The 12,444-nt window shown below is 35.2% G+C and overlaps 1 protein-coding gene across 1 annotated transcript in view; it reads right to left on the bottom strand.

The window, feature by feature from the left end:
- Polr2E (DNA-directed RNA polymerases I, II, and III subunit Rpb5) overlaps window positions 1–12,444 on the bottom strand; it is a 128,405-nt gene that overhangs the window by 32,620 nt on the left and 83,341 nt on the right. The window contains exon 6 of the mRNA XM_090382699.1: window positions 3,237–3,295. Coding sequence (XP_090238825.1) covers window positions 3,237–3,295 — 59 coding nt within the window. The remainder of the gene's footprint in view (window positions 1–3,236; window positions 3,296–12,444) is intronic.

The raw sequence follows: 12,444 nt of genomic DNA on the forward strand, positions 1-12,444 counted from the left end.
AAATTTACGCCAAGAAATATTGCTTGTTTAGAGGTATTTGCCACTATTCATTCTTTTTTTTTGCAAATTTTTCTGTGTTACACAATAAATTAAATATGAGATGGCAAAATGACAATAATGTTTACAGGAAGTGTTCCAGTGATCAAACTGGTGGTGATCATAAAAGAAAGGCTATAACACTTGAAGAGAAGCTAGATGTTATTAAGTATCATGAGCAAAATGAAAAGACATATGACACTGTTCATGCAACAGGAATAAAAGAGTCTACATTACGCACCATTAAAGATAATGCCAAAACAATTAAAGCAAGCTTTACTGCTAGAACAAGGTTGGGTACTAGCAAATCTGTGATGCAAGATCATGTCCAAAGGAAGTTGAGGAGCTGGAACAGCTTCTAAATGTATGGTTAGAAGACCAAACAAAAAAGCGATCTGGGACACACTTTCTCACCACAGAAGAGAAATCCTTATCAATTTATGATAAACTTAAAGAATCCATATTCCCTCTATATGGCCTAAAGAAAACAGCTGAATATCCTGCAGATTTTCTGCTTTTTTCCACTGTGCTTTCCATAATGTAAAGTTACACAGTGAAGTTGCCAGTGCAGCCAAGGAAGCTGCAAAGCCATTTTCAAGCCTTGAAAAGATACCTTAAGTCCACTCTAGGTGACTTCTTTAGGTAAAGCAAAAGAGGTTGGACGACGAGGCAAATTTTTTCAGACCTTATTGTTGGTTTTCAAAGGTGTTTTTAAAAATTACTTTTAAAAAAAAATTGGATTTTAAGATTCTTCTCATTTTAGATAATGCGGCAAACCCTCCTTGCACCATTCTGAGCTTTCTGAAAACATCAAAGCCCTATTTCTACCTCAGAACACACCCTCTCTCCTTCAGACCATGGGCAAAATGTGATAGCAGGTTTAAAGCTTATTATTTAAGGCATACATATAAGAAGTTCATTGCAGCTACTGAGGGGGATAATAAGGAAAGTGTTCTTGAATTTTGAAAGAGCTTTAACATCGAGAATGGTATTGATATCACTATGGAAGCCTGATATCAGTAAGGACTGCTTACATGCAGTTTGGCGAAAGCTTCTCCCATATTTTAAAGGCTTAAAACCATCAGAGGAGCTCCCAAAAATCAAAGAACATTGTGTTGCTCTTGCAAAGCAAGTTGGATTTGAAGAAGTAGAAGTGAGGATTTGAAGAGCTGCTTGAGTCCTGTTATGAAGACTACAGCTGATCCACAACAACTTGTTGCTGAGGAGAAAGTGGAAGCTGGAGATCAAGAAGATGAAGTCCAGGATGAAAGCTTTCCACTTCTCTTTTGACTTCTATACTGAAGGAAGTTCAGAAACAACTGGATAGCTGTTCACAGAATAAGGTCTTTATTTGGCACTCTCTGAACAGCTTCTTTATGAAAGAAGAAAAATGGCAATGCAGCAAGACCTAAATATCTTTTTAAGTCACCCCCCCCCAAAAACAGAAGACAATGAACCACAGCAATCCAATTCTTGATTAACTATTTTTTGTTCTAACCCTTGCAACCAGAACTGCACCTGAAAGTGAAGATGATGATGAACCTCTGCCCATCTTCACAACTCAGAAACCTAAAACATTCCTCCTCCTCTTCCCCCATCAAGTTATCTTTAAATTTTTTCAAGGTAAGTGCTAAATTTACCGTATTATTTCATTATTAAATATGAATTTAACATGTATTTAGCAGTGTAAGGTACAATGCAATCTCTTAGCATGGAGGATTAAGAGGTACATTTTTTAACAAAAAAATTATTTCTTTGAATTGTTTGTGTATGGTTCTTCTAAGATTTCTTGCATATATGGTTCCTAACAGATATAAACATAATTTACATTGCACAAATAGAAATATGCAAACCCTTTATGAGGCTTGACACAGCTACATAGTCAGGTGCAAGAATGCAGAAGCACATGCACTGTGTGGACTGCAATTCAAAACTGCATGACTGCTAAATGTGGTTAATGATTTTATTCATTGTCAAAATAATTAACTGTAACTGCTACAAAGATTTCTGGAACAAATGTATGTTGGCAGATTCTGGATGTTATACCACAACTTTCTGGACCAAGCGAACAAAAAAAAGAAATCATATGCACATTTTTAAAGTGTCCATATCCTTTTTTTATTACAATAGTGTGTACTGTATTATTTTAACAGTTTAATGGGTTTAAACTGTAAAAGCAATAAAAAAATATAATTGTAACTGGTCCTCATGTGTTTTGTAATGAAATTGCAATTAACTTCTGCTAATATTATCAGCAGTCACATTATGAAAAATACACTTGCTAGATAAAACTGAGAACATATTTGACACCAGCACGCAAAACTAGTTAAGAAAAGTGTTTGTCTTTGATTAAAAAAAAAAAAAAAAAAGTTGCATGTTGCATTTTGTTGACCAGTGTTATTAGAGAAGATGGGCAAATGATGTGACTAGTTTTTATTTCTTTTAATGCACAATTCATGAGACTGAAAAATAAATCTGTCTGAGATTGCAAAAAAATGTAACTGAGAAGTACTCCTTGAAAATAATTTATTTTAAACCAGTAATATGGAAAATATTTAGAAGGAACTTTTTTTTAAAATATCAGACTTCCTTGTCTTTTTTTTTTTTTTTTTGCAAAAAAACAGAGAAAAACAATACTTTACATTGAAGTGGATAACGGATCAGAAGGAGTTAAAAAGATGGAGTTTCCACTGTAAACCTTGAGAGCTGGCAGGTATAATACGGTAATAAAAATATCATATTAGTATGCAGCTAAACTCTGAATTAGCACAAATATGCAAAGGCGGCATCATTTAAGTTATATCTCATATTGTGAATACCTTCACAAGTTGCCATGATATTGCACTACTTCGAATAAGTAACGCTTTACTTATTCGAAGTAGTGCAATATCATGGCAACTAGTTGTGAAGGTATTCATAATATGAGATATAACTTAAATGATGCCGCCTTTGCATATTTATGCTAATTCAGAGTTTAGCTGCGTACTAATATGATGCATTTGCACTAACTTGTACGTTGTCTAAATCTCTTGCAGTCTGAGGCTAAAGCCCTTAACACATTTCAGGTAATAAAAATATTAAGTCATATAATTTGTTATATCATAGTAACAACAGCACTTTTCCAAAATTATTAAAAACTTATTTTAAATAATCAAGAATAACAGAATCAAAAAAAAAAAAAAAAAAAATCAGCAACATACTATCTTGCTAGAAGTTCAGCTTTCTCTTCAGGAGTCATCACAACGTGCTCTGGAACAAGCTGCAAAAATTAAATTTGCATGTTATCAATTTGATTAAAACAAAGAATTCTGTTTAAAATATTCAAAATGATAATTCTAACTTGAGTATTCTAATGAAATCTTATTAATCTGCAGTTAAACTATTTTTTTAATTTATTTTATATACAATAAAAACAGTGAAAGTTGACCAGCTACCCAGGCCATCCGTCCCATTTAATCTGCTAAACTATACCTTCCTCTTTACTTCAACTTCCAGTCTAACTGCAAATCTAGTCTTTTAATTCTTTATAGTTTACACTGTCTTTATCTTTCTTATTTTTTTTTCTACATGTCCTCCATAATACAGTGGTTCCTCCCATTTTGAAGACAGCCTGAGTTCAAATACTGCTGATATTTGATGAATTCATAAAGGTTTCTTCAATCAGGACTGGGGTTCCCCAATGAGTTATTCTGAGTTTTTATCAGTCTGCATAACATGAAAATTGGCCTATGAACATACATTCATACAGATATACTACAATACAGCCCAAGATGCTCATGCATTACATAAATAATGATTCATCTACAAGTAAACCTTGCACATCTCAATTTGCACTGTTATAACTTCAATTTTTCATGCTCTCTACCAGCTGAGAAATCTAATTTCTATCCCTGCTAATTATTATTAGTATTAGTATTAGTATTAGTAACGGCCGCATGGTGCAAGAAAGCCTATGGCTTATGCTGCACCAGCCAAAAAAAAATAAAATAAAATAAAAAATAAATAAAAAAAAAATAAATCCGAACAAAACAATGATAAAAACAAAAAAATAAAAATAAATAAAAAGGAAATTAAACCTATCATCCTATGTGCTTCCCTTACCCGAAAGTACTATCCAGATGACCTTTGAATTTCCCCAAACTCTCGGCCTCTACCACCCATGAAGGCAACTTATTCCAGTAATTTATAACTCGCTGGCTAAAATAGAACTTCCTGCAATCCAATCTAAACATTTCCCCCCGTAACTTGAATTTATGTCCCCTGGTTCTAGCATCATTTATAATCTTGAAAATTTCGTCCTCATTCATTTTACTGATGCCTCTCAGAGCCTTAAACACCTCAATCAAATCTCCTCTAAGGTGTCTAGTTTCCAAACTCTGCAACCCACATATTCGAAGTCTTTCTTCATAAGGACGCCCTTTTGCCGATCTCACCAGGCGAGTTACCCTTCTTTGCACCCTTTCAAGAAGCTCGATGTCTTTCTTCAGGTGCGGTCTCCATACTTGAACACAGTATTCCAAGTGTGGTCTAACATAGGCCTTATATAATGGGATTATCACGTCCCTATCTCTACTTGCAAAAGTTCGATAGATCATCGATAGGACACCATGGGCCTTCCTTGCAACCTGTTTACAATGCTCAGAGAATTTCATGTCTGACCGTATCGTAACACCCAAGTCCCTTTCCTCCAGTACTGGCTTTAGTTGAACTCCACCAAGTGAATAAGTTTTTTTGGGATTACTGTTTCCCAGGTGTAATACCTTACACTTTGTTGGATTAAAGCACAGCTGCCATTTTTCTGACCATTCCTGAAGTCTATCTAGGTCTCTCTGAAGAAGCTCAGCTTGACAGTGATCATTAACTACTCTCCCAATTTTAACATCATCTGCAAATTTAGACATCACGCCCTCTATCCCTTCATCAATGTCGTTTATGAAAATTAAAAACAACAGTGGTCCTAATACTGATCCTTGGGGAACCCCACTTCTTACATCAACCCAATCTGAGGAATAGCCATTTATCACAACCCTCTGCCTCCTGCCCTGAAGCCATCTTTCTATCCATCTAAGGATTTTCCCAGTGATTCCAACCTGTTCCAGCTTATAAAGCAACCGCTCATGTGGGACTGAGTCAAAAGCTTTGCTGAAATCTAAATAAACAATGTCGAAATTATTCCCTAAATCCAGCTCGTGAGTGACCCTTTCGAAATAGCGAACCAGATTTGTTAAACATGATTTTCCCTTTACGAAACCATGCTGAGTATCCTTGAGAATTTCAATTCGATCCAAATGATCCTGAATTCCACCCTTGATCATTGCCTCCATGATTTTCCCTACTACTGAAGTCAGACTGACAGGTCGATAATTTCCAACTTCACTTTTAGAGCCACCCTTATGTATGGGAGATACATTTGCACTTTTCCAATCCAAGGGAATCTCCCCAGAGTCTAATGATGCTCGCATAATTAGCCTCAATCGTTCAATGCACTCGCTTGCCGCCTCTCTTAAGATTATAGGGTATATTCCATCAACTCCAGGAGCCTTACTGGTCTGTAGGCTCGAAAGTTTTTTCATTAAATAATCTTGCGAAATTTCAATATCATTAATTACATATTTTTTAACTTCGCTCCCACAATTTCCCTTTGCCACAAAAGGCTTTTCATTTGTAAATATCGATGCAAAATAACTGTTGAGTTCATCTGCAACGGCAGCTGGTGTATTTATTACTATCCCCTTTCCCTTACATAAAGGTCCGATCTGGTTTGTCCTGCTCTTCTTGGCATTTATATATGTGAAGAATTCTTTATCCCCCCTCTTTGCTCTGTTTGCTAGTGATTTCTCATAAACTGCCTTTGCCTGTCGAACCTTTTCTGTGGCTCTATTACACATCACCTTGTAGCTGTTATAGGCTTCAGTACTTTTTATTGTTCTGTAACCTTTCCATGCCACCTTTTTCTGCTCAAGTAATGCGGCAACTTCACTAGTCATCCAACTTGGAACCCTTCTCGTGGAGTATTTTTTTAATGGTATATACGCATTCAAGGCATCTGTGATTAATGTTTTAAAAGCGTACCACAGTTCAATCGTATTCATTCTCTGCGCGATATCTACCCAGTTAATAGAGGCCATGTAGTACCTTAAGGCATCGTAATTTCCTTTTCTGAAATTAAAACCCATTCCTTTGCCTTTTACTTCTGCTACCTCTCTCGTCATCATCCACCGTAGAACTCCGTGATCACTTCCTGCTACTGGTTCCTCTACTGTCAGCCCTGTTATGTCATCTGATTCATGTGTGATGATGAGGTCTAGGATATTCTTTTCTCTAGTATTTTCCCTGACATGTTGATACAAATAACAGTCATCTAGTTGATTTAAAAATTTTGTTCCCCATGTCGAGTTTCCTTCCCATTTACTCCAATCAATTAGAGGCAGATTGAAATCACCCATAATAAGGCATTGACGCTTACTTGCCCATTCCATTTGCATGTAGAGGCTTTTGTCATAATCTTCACAATCACCTGGTCTGTAGATTACTCCTACTCGCATTATACCTTTGTTTCCAACTATCTCACACCATACAGACTCTATACTAGCATGTGAAACGTCTGAATCCGGGAAAGCTATCGTCGCACTCAGGCTGCTTCTGATAAGAAGCATTACCCCACCACCCCTTCTATCTAACCTATCCTTCCTAAATACATTATACAAGCCGTACTGAAACTCATCATCCCCAATTTCCGGGTGGCACCACGTCTCTGTAAGCCCTATTATGTCCGCGTTACTTGTTTTAACCAGCAGTTCGAATTCGCTCATTTTATTGACGACACTTCTAACGTTACTGTATAAACAATTAAGATTTACTGTTCTTGTATATTTAACAACCCTAACACAACCCTTGAAGTTTTTTAGGCTCTCTTCCCTGGCAGTAGCTACCCGCCCACGTGAAACGTTTGTGCCCCCAGAACATCTAGATAATACGTCCAGTTGGGGTAACAGATAAGAACTCTTGAGGTATGTGCAAGAGTTACTTTGACCAATATTATCAGATAAACGCGTGTCAGTATTACCCACATCCCCCCTAACTAGCAGTTTCCCTGAACCTTTAAGGTATCCTCAATAATACTGGCAAAAACTTTTGCACCACCTTTGTTTAAGTGTATCCCGTCTCTACAAAACAAATTCCTTCTACCTACAAGTGTGGGCCATGCTGATAGAAATTTACCCCCTAAAGCCTTGCAGATTCCTTCAAGTCTTGAGTTAATCCACAAGGCTCTTAACATATAATCCCTCCTATCGTGTCTGGGCAGAATTGCAGACACATAGACATTATGGCCTAGCTCGCGACATTTCCTCAGCATGGTTCTGTATTTTTCCAACAAATCGTCAGATCGTGTACGTTTAATATCGTTTGTCCCCACATGAATAATAATATTTTCTTTACCCCCTTTAAAATCTGACAGTCTGTTGGTGACATCATCAATAGTTGCTCCCGGCAGACATACCCTGGTTCTCCTCCACCTATCTTTATTACAAAAAATATTCCCCGTTTCCCTGACAATGGAGTCTCCTAATAATACAATGTCCTTTTTAACCAGAGTAGTTTGCACTTGGTTTTTCTGTTTTGAGGCTCGAATCGGGTGTGCATCACTTGGTAGACTGCTGGAGTTTTGAGTCCCTGACGAGCTCCCAGATGCATTATTTTCGAGGGCAAGCACTCGTTTTTTCAGGGACTCAAATTGTTCCCTCAGTGCACCAAATTGTAATTTAAGATCGGTGCACTCCTTACATCGATCACAAAGAAAAGAATCCCCAGGTGAGCTAGGATTAGTCACCAGGTCGACCTTGGAAAACATTCCACAGGTTCCACAACGGATTAAATCATGACTCACCCGTAAATCGCCATCTGCTATTTCCGTGTGAGTCACGATACCCTGTGACGTGTTTAAGGCAGATCTCGTAACTACCATTATAAAATTAAATAAATATCAATGAAAGTAACTTTAAAAAATTATATCTATAATATTATTAAAATCAAACAGTTACAGGAAAACCTATAACAAAATAATCCAACAATATCTAAATAAATCAAATATTTAAAAGCACTATCCAAAAGTAAACCACTTAACTGAGGAGCCCTGTCTAAGCGCGTCCGCTCACCTCGAATGCCAACCTTTAAAGAGGTAAAAATTATACCTCTACATGTCAAAGTTTTAACAAATTCTGATTAGCTTATCTCTCTCTCTCTCTCTCTCTCTCAGTATATTTTCATTTGATTTCCTTTTGCATACTACATCCCCATTCTTTATTCACAAATTTATTCTTCAAAATGACTGTTCCATTATTTAACAAACAGAGTGCTATTTCAAGATCACCTTATCTTATATTATTCTTATATATCTTATACGGTTATCTGCATATAACTGCAAACTAAACAGTATTAGAATTTCTAGTATTGTTCAGAAGTTGAAAGTTGAGAAGACAGAAGATATCTGTTCAACTTATGAAGTGTAGTCATAATTATGTTATTGTGGTCAACAAATTAAAGTTGGAAAAATTAATTTTTCTATTTTCAACAGGTGAAAAAAAAACCAGGCAGAATGCATTTAATGTTATTCATTTAACAGCACTGTCTTTCACATAGTAAGGCACAGCATACTTGTAAATAAAATTGTTTCACACACATTGTTACACAGATTTCCATACTTAAAGAAACAGAAACATGAAAATAGAGTATGTAAATTTATTTATTTTGTAAAGTATAGCAATTTACAGAATTTTTCTTATGAAGAAAACAAGATTTTCTTTATTCCTTTTTGTTTTCATATGTTCTATGACACTGACAGTTGGTGAAAGGTTTTATTGTATGAGGTTGTTTTTCACTGAAAAGCTTATTCTATGACAACTTGTCTTCTTAATGTTGAAGCATTGTATTTTAATGGAAAACTTGGAATACAGGATGTGCAAAGTTGAGGCTTAATGTTGTCATATAATACTGTTGTACTTATCTTGATAACACTGGTCTGTGTAGATTTTGATGTTTCCAAAATTCATGGTGTTTCTAGGTGTACCTTCAATGTCAATTGTAAAAATCTAAACCATTTTTATCTATTACATACAGCATTTTTTACAAAAAAAGTAAGAATTGTTAACTAACAATTTCATTCTATGTATACATGATATTCATACTACTTGCTTTGTGACTGACAGGTATAGATGTGACCAGAAGTGTTCAAAAATATCAAGATCTGCAAGTCAGGTAGCTATATACACTTGCAAAGAGTTTCTTTGACATTCTGTTGTTTTCGGCGTAGTCATGCTAATAGTATCAGTTTCTAATGCAATTTTCACATTCTGCATCTTCAACAATAGCAACTCTTGGCATCATTTGTGAAAAATGTCTGTGCTGCATATTTTGGAATTAAATCAGCTGATCTAGATAAAAGTTTGGCTACCCACAAAGTGTCAGCAGAGCTTTTTAGGGTAAAGACTGAAATCCAAAAATCCAAGTCTTTTCATGATATAGACATCGGGAAAAAGAATTTGGTCTTCATTTTTCCAGAGAAGGCTCAATGCTATATATGGCAACAAATTCCTGCAGCATGAACTTTTTCGGAACCTCCAACCCCAAGAGAGTGGAGGCTATTCGTTGACATGTCAAAGAAAAGTCCCAAAGGAATTCTCCATCATAATGGTAACAAGTATGTATCCATTCAGTACACTTAAAAGAAAACTACAAACATATTAAGTTTCTTTTGAAAAAATTCTGTACAAGGATCATGGTTGGCTAGCATATGAAGATTTTAAAGTTATTTGTCTGTTACTGGGCCAACAATCTGGTTACACCAAAATTATTTTCTTTCTATGTGAATGGAATAGTTGAGAAAGAAATGAGTATTAGGAAAGGAAAGTATAGCCACCAAGACCGTCTCTCTCTGACATGAGGTTCAAAGAATTAAAGGTGAGCCACTAGTACACTAAAACAAAGTACCATTACTTCTCTACATATCTTTTCTTTTTTTTTTTCTTTTTTTTTTTAAACCCAAAATGAGAGGCATTAGAACCTATTGTACTTAAGTACCATGGATGGGTTGAAAGTTGAGATGATGAAAGAAGATATTTGCTGACTTGAACTTCTGTAGATTGTAATTTTCAGGAAATGCACATGAAGGAAGGTTGCGAATGAATGAGGAAGAAGAAAAGTTGGTTCTATGAGTTTAAAGTCAAACAGTAAAAGGATGTTGGCTGGTTGCAGCACACGTTTGGACTGTTTGGGAGGGGGAGACAGAGGGAGGGGGGAGAGAGAGAGAGAGGGGGAGAGAGAGAGAGAGAGAGAGAGAGAGAGAGAGAGAGAGAGAGAGAGAGAGAGCAAGCACACAAATTATAGAGGCCAATTCAGAAGAACTAAAGCTAGAGAACTAAAAAGAAGAGAGAAGAGCTACATATAAAGCTAGGTTTAATAAAACAGTTCATCCAAGCCTTGAATAAAGAAAGAAAGTGTTTCAAGTATGTGTGCAGTAAATTCCCAAAACGTATGTACAAAAAAAATCAAAGCAAGAATTTTTGTTAGGTTTCAAATTTGCAAGCTGATGCTAGACTGTATTTCAAGAATTCATAAACCAAACTGAGATGCTTGGACTGGACTGGCTTTAAAAATGTAATATGCAATATTTTAGGAACCAATAAACACTAATATGAGTTTTTCAGCCACAATCAGTCATGATTGTGGCTGAAAAACTTCAGAAAACCAAGTTACAATGAGTGTTAAGGTAAAATTCTCACACTCTCATGAATTTTTTCCCAGAAAACTAATTTAAGTGAAGGGGGCATCCATCAGGATATAAAAGAAATGGAAAAAACATATCATGGTAGAATATTGATATATAGCCAGCTAAAGTCAAAAAAGGTGCAAGTTTAACAAGGTGCAAGCTTAACCCAGCATAGTGTATAAGAAATCCAGTTAGCAGCCATCTGTGCTTGGCAAGAGGACATAGCCACAAATATTTTTGTTTTTCTATTTGTAAAAAAATTTTTGACATGACAAACCAAATTTCAAATAACTTTCAAAATTTTCATTAAAAATGTAGTTCAGATTTTTCATCAGCAGTAAAACATCAGAGAATGTTTCTTAAAATGCAGACCAGCGTAATCAATATCTAAGTAAAGGAAGGTTAAAATAATGAGAATAGTATCTCTAAACTCGATTTTCGTTTCTCAGTTGAAACTCATTAAATCAAAGAAACCAATGGATTTCTTGTTGTAATGACTTGTGAGTGTCTTGCAGAAGTAGTTTGATTTTAGTTATTACTGCATAACACCACACGGCTGTTACAATTTTGGCACAATTGAATATCAGGATAAATCGTGCATCTGTTTCTCACTTTTTGAGAAACAAAGCTGCTGTAGACTGAGTTACTTGGAGTAAATTTAGTTATCTGTTTGATGTTATTTTTATTTATCCTTATGCTTCATATTAGTAATGGATCAGACAGGAGATAATATGTTTATAACTACTGATATTACCAGTCTATTTCAAAACCTTGCTAATCCAGTTAATGAACATCAAGTTCAATCTCAGTTGTTGAATCCAGGTACCTAAATTCAGACTTTTACTAGTTACGATGTTGGGTATCCAATATCCTTGTTTATCTCTCACAGCAAACGATTAAGAGACAAAGAAAGCTGGTCTGATAAGCATGCTATTGCCTTGATTTGTTCACATTTGCAAGGCAGGGTTTGTTTATTTGTCTTAGGTACTCCATCTCAGAGAAACTAATTCAGATCAGGAACTGAAACAAGCTCTGTTAGCTGAGCTATACAAAAACTGACATATGCCTTCGGTGACCAATAATTTCTTGGAGAAAATAAAGGGAAAATCTGAAATAGGTTCATAAGGATAAAAAATTCTTAAAAAATAGTTTATTTTTATTACTTTGTTTTGCAAAGGAAAGTTCAAAAGCAAAACAAAGAAAAGGTTTATAAAAATATTTTAAAAAAACTCATACTCTAATAAAAATATCTAACATAAAATAATATATGTAAATTTATTTAAAAAAGACAACTCAATTTCCATATTTTCACACAAATGTTCTTTTTTTAAAAAGTCATCTAAAAAGCTCATAGTTTAAAAAGTCATAAAACTGCATACAACTTATATCAAAATTGCATTTAGTATAAATGCATACACTGTTTCAACTTTTAGTTGTGTTTTCTCACTGGTCCACATATTGTTTATTGCTGAAAATATTCTCTCAGTAGGAGCACTGGATCCCGGGAGACAGGCAAAATTCTAGAATTTTTAAAAGATATTTGTTTAACAATAAAATATCTAAATATTTCAACCCATTTATGATGGCAGGTCATTTCCTTATTTTGTCACCACTCTTTAAGTTTTTCCTTAGTAACATAATTT

This window comes from Mastigoproctus giganteus, chromosome 10 (assembly GCF_048544385.1).
Source record: "Mastigoproctus giganteus isolate SK-2022 chromosome 10, ASM4854438v1, whole genome shotgun sequence".
In the NCBI taxonomy this organism is placed as follows: domain Eukaryota; kingdom Metazoa; phylum Arthropoda; class Arachnida; order Uropygi; family Thelyphonidae; genus Mastigoproctus; species Mastigoproctus giganteus.